The sequence below is a fragment of the Pseudorasbora parva genome, chromosome 20, assembly GCF_024679245.1.
Source record: "Pseudorasbora parva isolate DD20220531a chromosome 20, ASM2467924v1, whole genome shotgun sequence".
In the NCBI taxonomy this organism is placed as follows: Eukaryota; Metazoa; Chordata; class Actinopteri; order Cypriniformes; family Gobionidae; genus Pseudorasbora; species Pseudorasbora parva.
This window is the reverse complement of record NC_090191.1, coordinates 14,128,397-14,150,842: the sequence shown is the minus strand read 5'-3', so window position 1 is coordinate 14,150,842 and position 22,446 is coordinate 14,128,397. Positions and strand designations below refer to the sequence as shown.

General features: G+C 40.8%; 1 protein-coding gene across 1 annotated transcript; it reads right to left on the bottom strand.

The window, feature by feature from the left end:
• Positions 1–6,830: 6,830 nt before the first annotated feature.
• LOC137049716 (membrane-spanning 4-domains subfamily A member 4A-like) lies at positions 6,831–15,231 on the bottom strand. Its single transcript, XM_067428341.1, has 7 exons — positions 14,924–15,231; positions 14,439–14,619; positions 13,104–13,220; positions 12,953–13,009; positions 11,542–11,721; positions 7,486–7,623; positions 6,831–7,294 (listed from the first exon to the last, which is right to left on the bottom strand). Exons 2-6 carry the CDS (start codon positions 14,604–14,606, stop codon positions 7,486–7,488), a joined length of 660 nt encoding a protein of 219 aa, XP_067284442.1. The 5' UTR covers positions 14,607–14,619; positions 14,924–15,231; the 3' UTR covers positions 6,831–7,294.
• Positions 15,232–22,446: the final 7,215 nt, after the last annotated feature.

Here is a 22,446-nt window from a genome sequence, read left to right as displayed (position 1 = left end):
GTCTGGGAGGAAGTGTTTGAGTGCTTGAAACACAGCCATCAGCTCCAGCTGGTTTATGTGCCAGGAGAGCTGATGGCCCCTCCACAGACCTTGGGCCGAGCGGCCACTCATGACTGCTCCCCAGCCAGTTAGGGAGGCATCCGTCGTTAGCATTACGCGACGACAAGGAGCCCCCAGAACTGGACCTTGGGAAAGGAACCAAGGATCTTTCCACTTCACCAAGGCACGTAGGCAGCGCCGCGTGACCTTGATTAGGCGAAAAGGGTTTCCCCTCTGGGAGAACCCCTTGGTCCTGAGCCACCACTGCAAGGGTCTCATGTACAGCAGGCCAAAAGGTATCACGTTGGACGCTGCTGCCATCAAACCCAACACTCTTTGAAAGTGTTTGACAGTGAGTGACTGGCCTAGCTTTATCTGGTTGACGGTATTCAGGATCGTTTTTACCCTGGGCGGAGATAGCTGAGCCGACATCGTTCTCGTGTCCCAAACTACCCCCAGAAAAGTAATGCTCTGCTGTGGCGCCAACATACTTTTCTTTTCGTTCAACCTTAGCCCCAACACCTTCATGTGGGCGAGAACAGCATCTCGATGCTGAACCGCCAGTTGTTTCGACTGTGCTAACACTAGCCAATCGTCGATGTAATTTAGCACGCGGATGCCCAGGAGTCGCAGCGGAGCCAGAGCTGCATCCACGCACTTCGTGAAAGTGCGGGGCGATAAAGCTAGACCGAATGGCACCACTCAATATTGGTACGCTTTCCCCCCAAAAGCAAACCTGAGGAACTGTCTGTGCTGCGGAAGGATGGAGATGTGGAGATACGCATCTTTTAAATCTATCGTGACACACCAGTCCTCGGACCTGATGTGACACACGATCTGTTTTATCGTGAGCATTTTGAATTTTAATCTTTTTACTGCTCTGTTTAGATGACGCAGATCTAAGATAGGCCTTAACCCCCCATCCTTCTTCGGAACTATGAAGTACCGGCTGTAAAACCCTGACTCTCTGCAGTGGGGAGGGACCCGTTCTATAGCCTCTTTTCGCAGAAGAGTCTGTACCCCTTGTTCCATTACCAGAGCCTGCTCGGGGCTTACTACCGTGGCAGTAACCCCGTTGAACACGGGCGGGTGTAACCCGAATTGAATTCTGTACCCTTTTTCTATTATACGCAGGACCCATTCTGAGACATTCGGCAGAAGTTTCCACGCTGCCAGAAAATCTACTAAGGGAACCAGCCTCTCGAGGCTGGTCTCTGGATTTTCCTGTGTGGTCAGCCCGGTGTCCTGTAACGGATAACCGGCAGGTAGCAACCGAACTGACTGCCCAGGGGCCCTCCCGAGAGGGCGCGAACATCCCCAAGCCGCTACGTTTCCGGGCGGACATGGAGATATGCGTTCGCCGGGGACCGCCGCGCCCTGAAGCACCAATGGTGGCAGGGTTGTCAGACCGGCCCCCCGATGGCACCGGGAAAGAGCGGGCGCCTCGGCGAGCCGCACTTTCCCAGAGGGGACTGCCATCGGAAGCCCTGCGCTCTTGGCGTCAGGACTTCTTAGCCGAGGCCTTCCTAGCGATAAGGACGGTCCTCAGATCCGTCCTACCGCGGGAAGGTCCCGGCTGAGCGCGTCGCCCGGACCCCCGTTCTCTCTGCGGGGGGGCCCGAGCGGCCACGCTCTGCTTTTGCTGCGCTCGATGCGCTACGGAGGAGGACGTACTCGGCTGAGGCTGCCACCGCCCGGCAGCCTGGGGGATATGATTTGCGGGGGAGAAACTTTGAAAACGCCGCCGCCTGCTTCCTGGCCTCCTGGTAACGGTCGATGACCGTTGTTACAGCGTCACCAAAGAGGCCAGTAGGCGAGACGGGCGAATCCATAAGAAATTTTTTATCTCTTTCTTTTATATCTGAAAGATTCAACCACAGATGTCTCTCCGTGGCCACCAGGGCTGCCATAGAGCGGCCGATGGATCTGGCCGTCTCCCTGGTGGCACGAAGAGACAGATCTGCCGCCCGTCTAATTTCGGCGATTGTTTCTCTCCCCACTTCCTCTGTTTCTTCATTAATATCCCCCAACAGATCAGCTTGATATGCTTGCAGGACGGCCACCGTATGTAAACAGGCGGCCGCCTGCCCTGCTGCCGAGTACGCCCTGCCCACCGAGCGAGCGCTGATGTTGTTCTTACGGGCTTGGTGGGCAGCTGCGGGGCTTGCAGCGACGATGCTGACTCGGGGGAGAGATAGCTCGCGAGCGTCTCTTTCACCCGCGGCATCGCCGCATAACCATGAGCCTTCAACCCGCTTATATTTGAGTATTGAGATGTGGACGGGTTAAAGACTCTGGCAGATGCTGGTTTAGCCCAAGACCTCGACACCTCGGTGTGGAGGTCCGGGAAAAATGGCAAGCCCCGCCTAGAAGGTTGAGTGTATGAGGGCAGAAATCTTTCATCTAGCCTGCTTGTGTGTTTTTGTGACTCATAACACTCGGCCGGCCAGTCTAAACTTAATCTGGCAACGGCACGAGTGACAACCTCCATTAGCTCCTCCTGTGCGTGTGTGTGTAATGGTGGAAGTAGTTCGTCAGTTTCATTTACACTAACAACATCCAGTTCCTCGGAACTGGAGTGCTGCAGCTGATCTTGTGCCTCAGCGCGAGCGGAAGAAACCGCAGAGCGTGCTTCCAACTCACGAGCTGAGGCTTGAGATCCAGTGGGTAAGGGCAGAGATAGGGGATCACCCGTCTCTAACCCCGCCACCAGATCTAACTGCGATCCCCAAGAAGCGAGCCTTCGCTGTGCCTCGGCAACAGCGGGACCCGAGCCCTGAGGACCGCGAGCCAAAGCACTCTCCTCGAAGAGTGCCCGGCGTGATCTTAATGTACGCATTGGGAGACTCTCGCAATGCTCGCAGCCAACCCCCTCGAGAGCTGACTGGGCATGCTCGAGCCCCAAACACATAACGCACAGGTCGTGTGTATCCCCACCCGTGATGTAACGAGGGCAGGGAGGAACACAACGCCTGAACTGACTAGACATTCTCTTTTCTCTTTTGACACACTCACAATAAATGGACATACAATATCACACAGAGCGCTTTGTGAAGACACAGAAGCTAGTGACTGTTTGGTCCGGGCATGCTTTATAGCTTCCTGGTCGATGACGTCACCCGCCCGTGACGTATCGTCCCGCTATTGGACTGATTACACAAGTGCTTCATGACATGGCACGCAGAGGCGTCCCCTAGCGTTTCGACGCAGCTCGAAGTTCCCTCAAGATAGGGAACTTGAAACTGAAAATAGAAAACGACAACAAAACAAATGAAAAACAAATGGGCGAAAAGTCGATGTTTGTGACAGAACTGTCAATAACCGGCTGACTGAAATGGGATTTACTTATAGAAAAGCCAAACGAAAACCAGCACTAACACCAAAACAGAAGAAAACAAGGTTACAGTGGGCTAAGGAGAAGCAATCATGGAATGTGGATGATTGAATCACTAATCTGCATTGGTCAGGGAGGTGATGCTGGAACTTTTGTCTGGTGCCGTTATGAAATATAAAGATGCCTGCCTGAAGAAATCAACCAAATTTCCCAACTCATTTTTGATATGGGGTTGCATGACAGGTAAAGGACCAGCGGAGATGGCAATCATTACCTCAACAGTCAGAGTAACAGGTGTACATTGAAATTTTGGACTTTTTGGTGATCCTGAAGTCATTTTTCAGGATGACAATGCATCTTGTCACAGAGCAGAGTGTTAAAGCTTTTCTTCAGGAAAGGCATATCAACTCAATGACATGGCCGGCAAACAGTCCGGATATCAATCCAATTGAAAATGTATGGTTGAAATAATTTTAAAAAATGGTCTATGATAAGGCTATTCAAGAAAGTTGGAACTAGACTGATGGGGAATATTGTTTTTCATTAGTGAAGTCCATGCCTCAAAGGATTCAGGCTGTCATAAAAACCAAAGGAGGAGCAAAAAAAGTACTAATTGTGTAGAAAGAAAATAAAAACATCATCAAAGTAGTCCATATGTGACATCAGTTGGTTGATTAGAATCTCTTGAAGCATCGAAAATATATTTTGGTCCAAAAATATCAAAAACTATGATTTTATTCAGCATTGTCTTCTCTTCCACGTTCCTCCAAAAAGATTGAAACGGTGTGAATCGATCAATGATTCGGGTCGCCAATTTCAGCAGTTTGGATCGCGTCAAACTGCCAAACTTTTGAAATCCTGTGACATTGGCGACCCGAAGCATTGATCGATTTACTAGTTCATAGTTTCGATATTTTTGGACTAAAGTGTATTTTCAATGCTTCAAGAGATTTTAATCAACCAACTGATGTCACATATTGACTACTTTATGCTGTTTTTATTCCCTTTCTGGACATGGACAGTAAAGTGGGCATTGACTGCATTATGCTCTGGGACTAAAATATAAAATATCTTATACTGTGTCCGATGATGAACAGGTCTCACGGGTGTGGAACGACATTAGGGTCATTAGGGACATTAGGGAGTCATTAATGACATCGGTTTCATTTTTGGATGAACTAACAAACCCATTAAGCTATTGAACAAACTTTTTTTTGTGTCATATTGTTTGCTGTGAAGTAAAAAAGCTGGGTGAAAATCCTCTAAGTGTGGTGATTCCATAATTTTTGCCAGGGGTTGAAGTTGAAAGGACCAGCAATGTCCTTATGATGAATTGCTCCAGGGTCTGTGATGCCACAGTTGATCGACTAGCTTTTGACCACAAGGGTGAACACTTTCCAGTTGCACTCCTGTAACACTGCTTTTGCAATCTACCTTCGGCGTCAAAAAATGTACTACATTATGCGTATACGGACAGCAGCCATCTTGGAAAACCTTGGGTCCTGCCATCCATGTGGATGTTACTTTGACACATACCACCTACCTAAGGATTGTTGCAGACTATGTACAGCCTTTCATAAAATTGGTAGTCCCTGGTGGCTGTGGCTTCTTTTCAGCAGGATAATGTACCCTGCCACAAAGCAAAAATGGTTCAGGAATGGTTTAAGGAGCACAACAATGTGTTTGAGCTGTTGACTTGGCCTCGAAATTCCCCAGATCTCAATCCAGTCGAGCATCTGTGGGATGTGCTGAACAAAAAAGTCAGATCACTTGAGGCCCCACCTTGCAACTTACAGGATTTAAAGGATCTGTTACTAACATATTGGTGCCAGATGTCAGGTCAGGGCTATTTTGGCAGCAAAAGGAGGACCAACAAATTATTAGGAAGATGTTCATAATGTTATGCCTGATTGGTGTATATAGGTAACTACAGCAAAATGTTATAGTTTTACACCAGTGAGGTACCAGACTGTTTACTAGTGTGGATACTTTATATTTTCTTTCCTGTATGCTAGTTGTTTGCTCTTGAAGACAGGACTGTGCAGAGATTCTTATCATTTGACATGATCAGACTGCAGTTATGTGATACTTTTGAGGTTTTAGGTTGAAACTACGTAAGCACACTGTAGATAAGTATAGCATAGTTATATAATCGTCTGCCATCCTATGGTTATGGTTGTCTCAGCACCACTACCAAAAAGTTTTTTTTTTGTGTGTGTGTGTGAAACATTGGTCACTGGTTGCAGGTGGTTTTGCAGATACTGAAACCAGATATAGGATGAATTAACCACAAGCATTTACCAGTGATGCTTTTTCTTGTCATGCACAGAGACAGCAAATTGTCCTTTAAAATGAACCCTGGTTTTAACTTTTAATAGAATTATTTAATTGAATTGTGTTTAATTAAATTTAAAATGTATGTCTATCATATTTTTTTTAGGTAAAAAAAAAGTTACCAGAAACACAAGTGTCTTTGTGTCAACAAACATTACACCAGTAATTTGATGTACACAATCCTCTTTTTTTCCTGTTCAGTTCCTGTAACAAAGATTGAAAAATAATTATAAACTAAAAAGTTTGCTTAGAAGAAAAAATAAGAGATATCCACTCCATGCAACGTTTAGACGGTAGGATCTCCTCATTCATTATCCCTGGGAAGTAACTAGGGTAACCACCATCAAACAAACCAAACATGGGACGATTACTAAGGCCCCGTCCACACGGAGACGCGTTTAGCTGTATACGTATACATTTTGTACCGTATCAGCGTTTCGTCCACACGGATCCGGCGTTTTAGAAGCATGAATCCGATATTTTCTGGAACCGGGTCCCAAAGTGGATAAATCTGAAAACGATCATCTTCCGTTTTCGTGTGTACAGCGAATCTGTATATTTTCTGAAACGGTGATGTCATTACACTACGTCCAGCACGGTGAAAGAGTTACGGGATACAACTACGGGCACTGTGCATGCGCACATCAATATCGCGTCATTTAATTAACGTATCTGCATTATTGTAAGGGTATGTTTAGGGTTGGGGTAGGTGTAGGCGTTAATAAAACATCTATTAAGTAGAAAATGTATTTATTGTTATTTTATTGTGAGATTTTGCCTCACCTCAGACCACTGCTAAAAAATGGAGAAAAAGAGTTGTGGCTAACCCCTGCTAGCCACAACTCTTTTTCTCCATTTTCTTCTCCGTTTTTAGTGTATTTCTGTGGCAGAATTACAGCGCCACACACTGGCCTGGCATGCAAACTACATCGTTTTTAGTCAGTTTCGGTAATCGTGTGGACGCAGATATTTCTTGAAATGAGGGAAAAAAAAGATCGGATTGGGAAAGCGCTGGCTTCGTGTGGACGGGGCCTAAGTTTGTGTGGGACATGTTACCGACACAATAAACTGAAACTGTTATATAATGTCTATCTAACTTAATAATAACATTTGTATTCTGCCTTTCAGCTGATAAAAATATGTAGTTATTTAGTCCCTTCCAGAAAACACCATTACATCACAATATATCATAATGTGTCTTTATTTTACATGTCATTTAAATGTTTTTTGACACAACACATGGAATGAAATCGCAGCTCCACATTTATTTTGACAGCCGCCACAACCTACTAGTGATCGTATTTACTCCTTTTTTTTTCAACCATTGGATAGGATTTAAAAAAACAGCTGTTGTATTTGTGTAAGGCGGGATGTTACTTCAAAAGAAGCGCTGTTAAATATAGATGGAAAAACTACACCGCAAAGAAAAAACAAGTTTCTTAAAAAGGCAAAATAACGCATGCACGTTTTCTTAATATGATAATTAAAAAGCAATAGACTGATGAAAATGCAGGACATTTTCTAAATATCCGATGTGCAGGACAGGGTGAAAATGCTGTGCGGTACACAGTGGGACGGGTGTTCACCCTAGAAGTAACAGACAAGAAGATATGTTAGTCCACAAGAGACTAACAAGATCCACACACATAAGACTTTGTGACTTTATTTGTTTTATTTAATATGTTTGATAGACAATGGAGTGAAAAGCCCACTGTCACACAATTTACCAGTAGAAAAAAGGATGCCGTTCATGATAAATCATGTTGTAAATCATTTACCTAGTTTAATGCCACATTGACCACTGTAAAGTCGGTGCTGGATGTGGCTTTGCAGGCAAATCCTGAAATACAGATGGAGATGATGAACTGAAGGACGGAGAACACCAGCAAAATTCCACTGATCCCAAGATCATATCCCTAAAAAAATATACAACATGATCACGTGTAAGTATTTTCACAAATAATATCCCATCAATTATATTGAGTGAGTTTCTAAATATTATATTGCATTAATACTTGGGTATCAAATTGCTTTTCAACACTTGAACCATGGCATCAAAATCAAATTTTTATGATACTTATATTGTGTCTTTTTTATTATTTTGAAGAATGAAATCAGCAGTGTCTGGTTATAATTGTATTAACCCTTAAACGCATACCTCGGGTCGTTACCCGAGACGTCATTCACTACCCTGCTCCTCATTCATTTTTTAAAGTTAGACATCAACATTCTTATTATTCCTCAATCAATCCATTTTAAACAATATAACAAGAAAAAAATAATAGAATTATAATTGAATGCCAGTTTTTTCACAAGTTTTTTGTCAAAATTGTATAGGGTCGCTAACAACCCTAAGTGTGTAGGATTGTGCGTATATATTTTTTGCACAATGATAAATTAATCTATAATGACAAAATACGGCGCAATTCACCTTTATTCCACAAGGTAGCAAGGAGTTCTATATATTATCGCGACAGGTAGAGGTCTATCCATGTTAAATATAGATCCGGGTCGCTAACGACCCCAATATGTAAGAATGTTTGCCGAAACAGTCATGCATTTAAGGGTTAAAAAGAGCAACCATCACAGTCTTTACAAGTAGTAATTAGAGGTCGACCGATAGTAAATTTTACCTATACCGATAGCTAGGTTGGACCTCGATTGCCGATAACCGATTAATCGACCGATAGATTTTAAAAAGATACTAGATTAAAATATAATAATAATACATAAAATAACAGGTAAAAAAGCAGTCCTGAACTTTATTACAAGAAATGAAAAAAGGACTGAACCATGAAAATGTGTTAAATTTCATATGTAAATATGAAAATATGAAAATGAGTTCTAACAGAAAAAAAATTCTACTAAAACATTAAAATATTACAAATAAATGTTTCTTAAGCTATAACCTAGAACCGTGTGTAAATGTCAGGTAACAGACTGCAAATCCCATTTGTTAACAATGATGTACTTATTTAGCTTACATGAACTAAATGCATTATGTAATGTACATTTTACAGCATGTATTGATATTCGATCAATACAATTCTACCTTAATCATTCATGTTAGTTCATTGTGCATAAAAAAGGTTAACAGATAAAACTAACTATGAATACTTCTTCTACAACACTTATTAACCTTACTTAATGTTACAAATTGAATATTACTGTATTATATTAAGTGTTATTATATAAATCCAAACAATTAAGTTAGCTTTTTTAGAACACAACGGTTTTCTTATCAAAATAACAACATATGTTTTGACGTCTAATGCGTTTCTGTTGGATGCATGATACAGTTTCTCACATCAAAAAAAGTTTCTCAGTTACATCGTTTTAATTCCTGAGGTAACCGTTGCTGCTAATATTAGCGTCCTGTCAGCCTCGACGACAAAGTACATGTTCTTCCCCTGCTAAAGCATCTAGTCAACAAATCAATTACTTTATAATGATTTGGCAACATGTACTGAAGGGTTCTGTATTCATACCGTTTCTCTGTTGGTGTTTTAAACACGCATCAGATGTGTGTCAGCGCGCTCTGTGCAGCGTGAGAGCTTTGAAGCGCGCAGCCTCACGTGTCCTCAAGTGGTAATGTAAACAATCAGTGATAGTTTTTAATTTGGCCTCTAGAGGCCGCTCTCGCGCTATATAATGCCAACAGACCCTTCTCAGAGCTCTCGTGGGCTACTGTGTTTATGACAGCAGCCTTTTCAGCCGCTCCCGCAATGGACGCAAAACGGAAAAACTATCGGTATTGATTTTTGCCGATAACCGATTGTTCCACCAATCAGCTATCGGTGCCGATTAATCAGCAAATACGATGAATCGGTCGACCTCTAGTAGTAATTAATAGTAGTAATAGTAGTAATTTTTTAATTTTGACACAATTGTAATTTTTGGGTGAACTAAGGCCCCATCCACACGAAGCAAGAGCTTTTCCAATCCAATCTTTTTTTTCCTCCTTGTTTCAAGAAATATCTGCGTACACACGAGAGCAATGAAAACGACTCAAAACAATGTAGTATACATGCCAGGCCAGTATGTGGCGCTGTAATTCTGCCACAGAAATACACTAAAAACAGAGAAGAAGTGTTGTAGCTAGAAGGGGTATAGCATTGGTAGGTGGTGAGGCCGAATCTCATGATACATTTGCTACTTAACAGATGTGTTTTATTAACTCCTACACCTATGGTAATTCAATGACGCTGAAGGGGGGAGTGGGCCGACACCCTTGCCTCTTCATCATATGCATCTTATCCTTTTGAATGATTTTTAATAACCTCATGAATTAAATAATCTGTTATCCTTTCAAAATAATGAATTATTGACAATCAATTTTGTGATAATTAAAACATTGAACTATTATTTAATATGATTTTGACTCTATGTCTGCTGTATGGTGTCTAATTTGCTTTCCAGAGACGGTCTGACAAAGACAGTCTGACCCCTATCTATGTGCCCTGACATAGATAGCCTGACCTCTATCTCTGGGTCCTGACCAACAGGGCCTTGGAGAGAAAATTAGAACTTCCAAGAGGTGAATCCTTCCGGATTTGTCTCCCAATTGTGATTTCTTCCCATTTATATAGTGTGATTTTTTTTCCCATTGATAGAAGTCTTTATATATTGTCTTTATATTTCTTTATAGAATGAGGTAGATGGTAAATGGACTGCATTTATATAGCGCTTTTATCCAAAGTGCTTTACATTTTTGCCTCACATTCACCCATTCATACACCGACGGCGATGTCAGCCATGTAAGGCGCCATCCAGCTCGTCGGGAGCAGCTGGGGTTAGGTGTCTTGCTCATGGACACTTCGACTTCGATTGAACCACCAACCTTCTGGTTTGTAGACAACCTACATGAACCACTGAGCCACTGCCGCCCGCCATCAGGTAGATGATATTAGTCATATTTTTCTTTCTGGAGATGTGTTTGTCATGTGGTGTTGATATCTTGTTCTGTTGATAAGCTCACAGGACGCACTAACCTTGGAGGAGAGATGTGCCCTAGAGTCTTGTGTGTGTGTGTTAAATGTTCTGTGCAGGTCTTCCGACTGGATTGGACTGCTTTTCTCACACCCTAGACCTCTTGCCGTCTTTCTAGGACTCCCCTGATGTCAACACTACCCCAATCTTGGGATTGTCTGATGTATACATCCTGATTAACAACAACAACATCATCTATCTATTCTCGCGTGATACATTGTTTAGACTTTATGCCAATCAGTAATATTCCACGTGTTTGTAATGATGTAAATCATGCCCTTGAAATTGGTATAACTGGTGTGGTAATTTTGTGTAGAGTAGAGTCTGGCCTGACACCACCCTGAGAGACTCTGAAGCTGACTCTACCGATGAAACTGCAAACTATTCTTCAGTAAAATTATCTCCGATGATTGAACATCCTGACTCCTGGTCTTCATTTCGCATATCTGGTCTATGGGTCAAAACTGTCAACACCTAACAACGCGATATTGATGTGCGCATGTCCAGTGCCGGTGGTTGTAGCCCTTTAACTCTTTCACCGTGCTAGACATAGTGTGATGACATAATTTCGCAATATATACGGATTGGCTGTACACATGAAAATGTAAGATTGTCGTTTTCAGATTTATCCACTCTGGGACCCGGTTTCAGAAAATATTGGATTCATGCTTCCAAAACGCCGGATCCGTGTGGACGAAACGCTGATACGGTACGAAATGTATACGTATACAGCTAAACGCGTCTCCGTGTGGACGGGGCCTAAGTTAATAAAACAGCAATAATAATAAATACAAAAAATTATTATGCACACATGCATGTAAAAATGCACATTGTACATTTAGTACCTTAAATTTAAGACACATTTCCCTGGTATTACTGTAATGACTGTTGTATTCACGACTGTAGTTATTGTAGTCATAGTAGCATCCATAATAAACTGAGCCAGAAATCTCAAAGGACATCAGAACAATGGCTATCCCTGCAGTTATGGCACTGATGACGTTCATTCCAAGAGAAGCTTTCACCTACAGAAAGGAAAAATAACATATGAAAAGTGACAGTAATACTACTTGTAAAACTCAGTTTCAGAGCAAGCCTGCAGCACTCGTGTAAAAAACTGAAGCCTTCATGTCTCGATCGCCCCTAGCTGTTTGGTCCCAGTATAGCTCATGACCCTTGCCCCTCTGTGTATTCTAATGGATGCAGGCCAAACAAAACAATCAAATTACCCTTCAAATAACTGTTTTCCCAAAGTTTGTTTCTGTCATTTGAGGCAGTGTTTATCACGCTGATGTAAGTTTAAGTGTTCATTTTTTAAATATGTTTTGTTTTAGTTAGTTATATGATGCTATAAAAACAGGGGTGTGACCTAATGATTGACAGCTGAGATCTGTCAAAAAAGACAAAGTGAAATTGTCACTGAGGCACCAACACTTTTTTCTGGATTTCGGGAGAAGATTAGAGCTTTAGCTTTAATTTCAACATTTCCATAACTTTTTTTTTCACACAGACATAATGAATTGTTCTACATCTGCGAGAGTGTGGAAGGTTTTTGATAACAAGCCTCTACTTCCTGCTCTCTACTGTGCAACTCTGGTCCCAAGATAACTACTTGGTGCAGACTATCTTGTGCAGATTTGGTCCCGAATCTTCAGACCATGCGGTAAAGTTTACTTTACCATGGAAAATATTGAGGTTACAGAAAGTTTTTTTATTTTTTTTTAGCTGGCCCCAAAATGTATGATGATCTAAAAAAAAGTTTTTTAAAGAATATTGTAAAAACATATTTTGTGGAAAAAAAAAAAAAAACTTTTAAAACAAGCCAATATAAAAGATTCAAGAGCGTGGTTGTTTTTGTTGTTGCTGTTGTAGTTTCATGTTGCCATTTTACCCAATTGCCCCATTGTGCCCCACTGCATGCAGTCTTTACTCAAATAACAGACTGAAAGGGCTTTGTGCTTGCAAGAAACATATAACTGTTGAATATCAGATGAGTTAGGAAAGGTCAGTTGAGCATGCGTCTAACTGGTGGTCCAGTTTATATATATATATATATATATATATATATATATATATATATATATATATATAATATTTTTAATTATACTAACATTTTGAGCTTGTAAATTTCACAACAATTTCTTGAGTAATGTGTATTATAATGTATGTGCATTAGAAACAATATATACATACACTATTACTGACAAAGGAAGAGTTATCCCACAGATTTAAGCAAATTATATGTACGTAACGTACCACACACGGGTGAAGTTTATTCCGTGCAGCAACAGAGAGAGATCCAGCACTGATGTACTGAGAGAGAAACACAGGACATTTCAACGTTCATTCTGGTAATTAAAATCAGATGTAATTATAAAAAATAAAAACACAGTTAAATGAAACTTACAATAAGGGATCCCCAGAAGTTTATGCCACTGATTTCAATAGCTGGGATATGGTCGAGAATGTTGGTGCGTATGATACCAAATAAGAAACACACCACTCCAATCATTATTTGGACTGTCTAGAGAGAGCAGATATGCTTTAAGTGTTTATATTTTTTACATATCATTCATGTTTGGAAATACGCACACACAAAGAACCTATTACGCCGCATTCACACGGGGCGTAGGCATTCAACGCTTCCCATTTACTTTGAATGGGTGACATCATCTGTTGCCGAACTGAATTTTGGGTTCCGTCGCGACACTTCACTCGCGTTGCAAGCGGCAGAAGTTGAAGATTTCTCAACTTTTCAAGCGCCAGCGCAGGCGTCATCCAATCAGATCGCCGTATGCAAATATCCTACAGCAGACGCTAGCCAATTGCGTTCATTACTACTCAAACAGTGAACCATCCAGACACAGCTCCCGGACCAGAACGTGATATTCTCCCCGCTGTCGGCACTTTTTCAGGATTTAATGTACTCAACAGCTTCGAGCACCTGTGCAGTGCACTGACAACAACTACACGGGCAATCGCATTCGCACAAACAAACAAATCGGCATCCATTTCGTCTCACAGACTAGCTGTCATAAAAAGGCGCTTTTTTTGTGTTGTGTTGTGGTCCAAGCGGCAAGTAAGTTAATGTGATTGGTTGTCACTATGATGATCGCGTCAGCACCAAACTTCAGCCACACTCTCCGTCAAGCGTTAACGCCTACGCCCCGTGTGAATGTGGGGTTAGTGTTCATGCACTCTTGCACTGTAAAAAATTTGTGGTGGTTTTTGTTGGTTTAACTTAAAAAAGTAAGTAACCTGGTTGCCTTAAAATTTTGAGGTTATTGAAATTAAAAATTTGAGTTGATACAATGAAGGAAATTAGTTTAATAAATAGAAACTCAAAATATTTTTGTATCTGAACCACATAAAAAATTTGATAAATCATGAAAATAGCACTATTTGGCATGTTTCACTGCGTCATCAGAAATAACACACGCATAATTACCCAATATGCTTACAAAATCGTTTAATAATATTTTAATAAAGGTTGTCGAATCTCAAAAAATGTTCATTGTATTTACTCAAAATTTTAATTTCAATGAACTCAAAATTTTAAGGCAACAAGGTAACTTTTTTTCTAAATAATTTTTTACAGTGTGAGTCTAAAGGCAATCAGACCTGCACAAATCTATTAACTTGAGAACATATGACAACAACTACAAATTGAGGGGGGAAAAATGAGATACTAAAAATATTCCCCAAATCATACATAATTATAAGTCATCATTAAATGCATTACCCCCAATGCCTTCGGTTGTGCCTTAAAAAATTCAGTGAGAGCCGTATTGCGATATGCTCCTCTGACCTGATGTCCATCAGTATCAATAACAGCATTTTGTGCCACCTGTGGATTTACTTGGATGACAACTGTAGATTTGTCTGTTGAGATGACCTTGCTGGTTTCCATTATAAATTTTCACCTGTAATTAAACATTCAAAATCAGTTCTCGGTTAAGGTTGTTTTTTGAATTTCATGTACAATACAGTATTTACAGCACAGATAAAAAAGTTGTCACTATAATATATATACTCATATCACAATAATTTGAATGGTTACGATACATTTGTTTATAATTATGACAATATAAAATACTAAAACTATCACTGGTGTGAAAAGTCAAAAGGTAATTAGTTATTATTGATGTATATCAAAGTGTGTATATTAATATAAACATTAAAAAAAAAATTTTTTATAGATGTTAACTGATGCATCAAATATTTTACCTGAAATGATGTGAGTTGTTGAGGTGGATGTCTGATCTTCTTATGGTGTGTCTGTGTGTTCGTGGACTGTGAAGAACAGCTGAGGAGGAGCTTACTTCAAATAAGCTTGCTTTACTTTATGCCCTTCCTCCTTAAATTCAAAGGGCTTTGGTTTACACTTTTTGATTGTCAACTTTAGACATTCTATTAACTATGAGTAACTCTGAACTGAAAATAGTTTTTTTTAATATACTGTACAAACTAACCCTACCCAGCACACAGAACTTAATGCTTTTTTATATTTTCAAAAAACATAACTTGGCATGATTTATAAGCTGTTTTCCTCATTGTTACAAAAAAACACAATGACAAGATTTTGGATTGCATTTTGTCCCCATAATGTAGGGTTTACCAGGACATGGACACACAGAAACACTCAGTTTCAGTCAATCTCATGTCAATCTTGAGTACCTATAGAGTATTATTGCATCCTTCATATCTCCGAAAAGTCTTTCGTTTTATTATATTTGTAAAAGAAATATGGGCTGTACCGAGTCTTTCCGGAAAAAACCGAGCGCCTGAGACGTATCGTGTGGGCGGAGCTAAAGAATGACGAATGCGCAAAGCGACGTCCTCAAGCGTGGAGGAACCCTTGCTATCGATCTCAGCTAATAGATATGATCCAGAATCTAATTCGGAGGCTGAAATAGAAACAGCAACAGCAGGACGTCTGTCTCTGTGGTATGTACTGTATTTAGTGGCCTGTCAACATTTGTGTCTTTACTCTCAGTTTATGAGGACATGATTCGGTTTATGGACATTGTATGCACCAAACCTTAGTAGCAAGCAAAACGGTTTTGCACATCAGACTAGTGTAACGTTATAAGTTACATAGAACAGCAATGAAGTCCGTTAGTGCATTTAAATGACGAAGCACGCGATCGTGTCGTTTACTGATGTTTACATACGCGACGATAAGCAACAGCACAGACATTTGAAGCAGTTTTACTCACCGGCTGCTTCCAAAGCAGGACCGAACCTTTATCGCTGGGACGGCTCCGTAAAAAACACACTTCTTGGAGTGTGGAGATCCACTTTGCGATGCGACTGAAGCATTTCTGTGTTCAAATCGGTTCAAATGCAGCGCTGCCTTCCCGGAATGCTGTGCTGAAGCGTTGAAGTCGCTTAATGTAAAAGTGGAGGAATGAAGTGGAGCGCGGCACGGACTATAACCGACATTAGTGTTCATGGACGACTGGATCTGCACCTAAGACAGTGTTTACGGCAGTGCATTTCCTCTCTCACTTTCGTCACGCGCGCACGCACCCTACCGGGAGAAGAGCCCGTACGGCCCATACAAGGACCTTCCGTTCTATTAAAGGGATACTTCACTGCCTTTTCATATTAAACTATGTTATTCCCTTAACTTAAACGAGTTGATACATACCTCTCTCGTCTCAGTGCATGCACTTAGGGTGCTTTCACACCTGCCTCATTTAGTTCGGTTGAATCGTACTAGAGTTCGTTTCCCTCTTTGGTGCGGTTCGTTTGGTCAGGTCTGAAAGCAGCAATCGCACTCGGGTGCGCACCAAAAGCGGACCAAACAAGCGTACCGAGACCTCCTTGAAGAGGTGGTCTCGGTACGCTTTCAAACGAACTCTGGAGCGGTTTGTTTGTGGTGAGAACGTGATCCGACCTCGAACAGAACCAACTGCAAAAGTACTGATCATTTTTGGACTGAACCAGCTGCCGTAGTCGGCTGCGCTGACAGTGTGTGCATGATATTATTACCTGATAGATCGATGGCAATATTTTCGGGAAGATGAGCATGTCAAGAGTTAATAATTAATGCATTGCTCCACTTGAAGTGATGAGCGATGCGCGGTCGCCATCTGCAGTGCATTAGAACGTTGTTTTCTCGTCGCATCCGCGAGTCATTATAGAAATGTTTTGCATACTGTGGTAAATACACACAGTGTAGTAGATTATGGCCAGGGACAAAACTAGCCCATGCAGTCGTCTCTCCATAGTGTTATTATAGTTTGCTGGCTTTGCCTCTTCTGCTGGAATTTTCCCACACGTAAATTCTGACCAATCGAAAAGCAGTTTAGGAAATACGCCATGGCCAATGAGTGATGTGGATGTTGTCACGTGCGTGCGTTTTGGTTCGTTTCAACTTGTTCGGACCAAAGCAATCAGTGTGGTGTGAAAAGGAACCAAAAAAGCTGAAAAATGCAACAATGTATAATTGTTTGCCATTGGTTCAGACCAAATGAACCGAACTAGAGATGTGAAAGCACTCTTAATCTCTCTGACGGGCAGTGACGATCTGATAGCATTTAGCTTAGCCCACTAAGCCCAGTTCATTCACTATGGTACCAAACAGAGATCAAGTTAGAAGTACCAAACACCTCCACGTTTACTCTATTTAAATACAGTTACACGAGTAGTTGAATGATCAAGTATGGTGACAAAATAAAACGTGGCGCGTTTCTAATCGGATTAAAAAGGAGAACTATAATGTATGGCGGAATAGCACTTCTGAGAGTACTTCGGCTCGGCGCAGTAAAAAGTCCCGGCCGAAACATCTTCCCTCACATCTCCCTATTGACAGAAATGAGAGAGTGAGGGGGAGGTGTGAGTAAAGATGTTTCGTTACTGCGCCGAGCCGAAGTACTCTCAGAAGTGCTATTCCGCCATACATTATAGTTCTCCTTTTTAATCCGATTAGAAACGCGCCACGTTTTATTTTGTCACCATACTTGATCGTTCAACTACTCGTGTAACTGTATTTAAATAGGGGAAACGTGGAGGTGTTTGGTACTTCTAACTCGATCTCTGTTTGGTTCCATAGTGAATGAACTGGGCTTAGGGAGCTAAGCTAAATGCTATCAGATCGTCACCGCGAGTCAGAGAGATTAAGAGCACGCACTGAGACGAGAGAGGTATGTATCAACTCGTTTAAGTTAAGATAATAACATAGTTTAATATGAAAAAGCGGTGAAGTATCCCTTTAACGTCAAGTAGACCCATACTCGAAAAAAACTCTCCGAAACTTGTGAGAAACCGGAAGGAGTATTTTTGACACAGAAATACTCTATCAAACGTCCAACATTAGTTTTTGAAACTTTGACTATGTTTAGCATTAAACATAGTCAAAGTTAGTTCTTTAACAGTGTAAAAAGCTCAGTATGCATGAAACAGCATTTCACCGCCCCTTTAAAGAGTAAATGATGGAGAAAGGTCTTACATTTTTATAAATTAAATATAAATAGGTCTTATTTGCAATGTTTGTATCCTAGCATGCCTATGAATTCAATCAACTCAACAAATCTGACATATCACGATGAGAGTAATATTAATGAAAGGGACACTGGAGCACTACTGAGAAATTATTACAAATAAGTTTTAGTTGTGTTCCTTAAAGTACAGCTAAGCTTAACTGATAAAACATATTTGAATACATAACAATATAATATAATATAAAATAATATAATATAATAATGTTGATGTCAGATAACTACAGCTGAATGCTCTAGTTTCACACCTATCATGTGCAAGGCCGGATAACTTTATTCCGGGAGCTACTCACAAATTGCACTTTAACCAGGGCAGTTTGAAGCACCCTGGTTAAAGTGCATTGTGGTTGGTTTATACTTCCTTTCCATTTTGTTGGCTACACCTATGCCTCTGCATTGATTTATCTGACATGAGTAGACAGCAGTACTGCAGTAACTGACAGTAACATAATAAATGACGCAAAAGACATGTAAGTGTTTTTGTGTCAGCAATCAAGTCATTTGATTTTCAGTACACAATGTTTAAAAAAAAGCTTTTTTTATTTTAAATTAAATTCATAACGTTTTCTGTTCGGGTTTGGGGATAGAATATACAGTATGCAATAATATAAAAATCATTATGCTTACAGAGAGTCCCTGCAAAAATTGTGAAACCGTGTGTGTGTGTAATATATACACACACTTTATTACCAAAAGTTTTGGGACACGTCACTATTTTAATTAGTAGTAGCTCAGTACTAGGACTGCTGCTTTTTTGCTACACTTGATATACCTACACTATATTGTCAATGCCCTGCCTTTACATGCACATTTACATTTATGCATTTAGCACACTTTTATCCCAAGCGACTTACAAGCCCTAAATACAAAGGTTTGTATACTGCTCAGTGTAGCAAAAAAACGAAAAAGGGAAGAAGAAAAGAAAAATAGAGGAAGAAGAGTTTAGAGGGTTTTTTTTATTTTGTGTTTTATGATAAGATTAAGTGCTCATGGAAGAGATGAGTTTTTACCTGTCGATTGAATGAAGCTAGTGATCCTGTCGTGTGTATGGAGGATGGAAGATCGTTCCACCAACCAGGAACAATGAATGAAAAAGTTCTGGAGAGGGATTTTATGCCTCTCTGTGATGGTACCCAGAGCCGGATTAGCGCAAAATCAAACTGGGCATGTGCCTAGGGCCCGATTGTCAGGAAAGGGCCCAGACAGAGAAACAAAAAATAAAATAATAATTAAATAAAAATAAAATGTACAAATGTCCTCACTACAATTTATTTCAATATTTATTAATTAACTAAAAATAGTGACGATGTTTATCGTTAATGTGACGTAATGTAACAGTCTATGGTTAAGTCCGAGGAGACGTCAGCGGCGGTCAGAGAGAGCGGGACAACAAAGCTAGCAGGCAGGTGTGTTATGAGTAGGCTAACATTCAAGACGCTTTCGGTGCGGCAAAAAGTTTAAAAAAAAATGAAGAGGAACAAAAGAAGAGACAGCGGGGGGCTTTACAGAAGTTTCTGTCGGGCAGCCGTCTGGTCCGGGCAGCCGTCTGGTCGACAGCTGTGAACCTGCTCGAGTCCAGCAGAGCCAGAGGCCGTGCCAGGCCCGGAGACGCAGTGGAAGATGCGGTGGAAAATATTCCCATTACACAAAATTTGGCACAATGTGGTATTTTAAGATTGAACCGTTCTGACAAACGGTTATGACATCTTTTCAGGACTTCTGTATATCAGAACATTCCCATAGACAGTGAATTAGAGTTCCTTTATAATTTTGGCATTTTGTACATATATCAGGAATATTGCTAGACATATGATTGAGTTTTTCAGGTGTTATATAAACCCTTGTCAACCATTTATACTGTAATAATTTAAAGCGCATGTTTATGATTTGTTTTTGCGCCTTTAAACATGCTTCAGTCCATTCAAATTCCTATTTCTTCTTGAATGTCTTTCCAGCATTTAATTTGTCTACAGCAGACTCTTTAGAGTTAGACATTAGAAAATTACAATATTTTGACAATTGGCCCTTTTCACCACCTTTTTCCAATTATTTCATCAATTAATGACAGTTTGGGAATGTACATAATATCTGTATACCTGGAAGACATAAAACTTTTAAGCTGTGAATAGGGCTTGGCGATATGGCTAAAATTTCATATCCCGATATAGCTCATCCCGATATAGCTCATTCCGATATAGCTCATTTGATATCCCAATAACGATATACATAACGATATAGCAATTTTTCTGTTAATTCAGTTTATGAATAGTCTATACAAAATTGCAATGTGGAAATGCAGTTTGAAATGATATACAAAACAAATAAAGGTAGTATGGACTAAATTTTTATTTTATTTAGAACCTTTTTTTCAAGCAAGACTGTTTTGAGCCCTTACGGCTGTTTCACACCGCAAGCGTGAGCAGCGCGTATTTTTTCGGCGCCCATGTTACCATGGAGATCCACTTTTGCGACACGACTGAAGTGCAATGTTGTGCCGCTTCCCCTCATTTGTGCGTTGATGGGCGTTCCTCAAGTTTACTGCTATGAAAGACCAGGAATGACCAGGGCTTGGACAAGAAGCTGTGTTGCATGCTCCGTAAGGAACGGTCTGATTTCCCTGATGTTGTGCAATGCAAACCTGCATGACCGAGCTGTCTTTGAGATGTGTTCTTTGAAGGACAGCTGGTCATCAAAGATTACTCCAAGATTTCTGACCGACCCTGAAGGGGTAATCAAAGATGAACCTAGCTGGATGGTAAAATTGTGTTGTATGGTAGGATTAGCAGGGAAGACGAGCAGTCTTTGCTAAATTGAGCTACAGGTAATGTTTTTTCATCCATGCCGAGATGTCCGCCAGACATATTGAACATGCGCTATATTGCATATTAAGCATTTTATAATTGTTTTCTAAGGGATATAAATATTGTGATAAAAAATGTTGTCTTCATAACCTGATTTAATCTGCCTGCCTATACAAAGTATGCGTTTTTAATACCTTTTTAATGTTAGCCTACTGAATCGTTTCCTCGTCTTCATAACGAGGATTGGAAACATTAAGCGTTATAAAGGCTGTTTTGGCAGGATACGGCCATCTAGTGGTAGCAGGTTTTCTTCGACAAGCTGTGTGTGGATCGTGCAAGGCAAAACCGGCGCAATGAAAGTCTCAAAATCCAAATTAATCAAATAGAAACGACTCGCAAACGAGTCAATGAATGCACGCGCGTCACCGGATCCACAAATGCATATCTTACTCCTTTGCACGCACAAATTCTGACCAACATTAATACAAAATCGAATTTTTGTATTCACAGTTACGTCTCTATTTGTATATCTGGATTTTGCACACACAAGTGGTAAAGCACTAGTTTAAATGTAGAAATGCACATTTAGTATTTGTGTATACATTAATAATCAGCACCAGGCGTATTCACTGGTAGTTGTTTGTGTGTGGGTTGTGAAATGCTTGAAAACGCGAAATGAAAGTCTCAAAATCCAAATTAATCAAATGAGATCAATGCAGAAAAAACGCCAATTGGTGCATGCGTGTCACATGATCCACAAATGCACATCTTCTTAGTTGCATGCGCAAATTATTACACACTAATGAAAAATAAAACATTTGCATTCACAAAAATGTCTCTCTTTATACAAACTGCAGCACATTCATGCAAGTCTGTGTTTCGCACATACAAGTTGAAAGGCATTTGTTTGTGGATAGTAGGGGTGACCCCGAATAGTCGAAGATTCGATGCATCGATATGCGAAGCCTGATTCGACCACCGATCTCACGGTCGAATCTTCGCGGGTGTTATGAAACGAGGATCATACCATTTTGGCAATATGGGGATGCTAAATATTTTAAAGACGTGTCGCGCCGCTGAGCTGAGCATCAGTGTGCGACCCCTTTAAGGGCGCTTCGCACCGCGCCTTCAAAATTAGAACACGTTCAATGAGTGTACACACACCGGCGGCAGCATTCAGCGCCTGTCCGTGGCCACTCACGAAGTTGTTTAAAATCCTGCTGCACCACAGAGCGCTTTCATCTGTCAGTCAATTCAAAACTGAGCTCGCGTGTATATAATGTGCGTGTCAGGTGGCGGTGTGAGATCCTGAGGCGTACTTTTAGGTGTATTTATCAAAATGTTCTTTTATATATTTGTGTGATGTTCCGTATTTCGATCGCGGCTTTAACATATTATGAGAAAACGGTTTATTAATGTTTATCGATCACATTACCTTTTAGGC

Coding starts and splice junctions, on each gene's coding strand:
- LOC137049716 (XM_067428341.1), bottom strand. CDS start 14,606: ATGGAAACCAGCAAGGTCATCTCAACAGACAAATCTACAGTTGTCATC. Junction 13,221..14,438: donor CACAACCGAAGGCATTGGGG/GTAATGCATTTA, acceptor TGCTCTCTCTAG/ACAGTCCAAATAATGATTGG. Junction 11,722..12,952: donor ATAAACTTCACCCGTGTGTG/GTACGTTACGTA, acceptor TCCTTTCTGTAG/GTGAAAGCTTCTCTTGGAAT.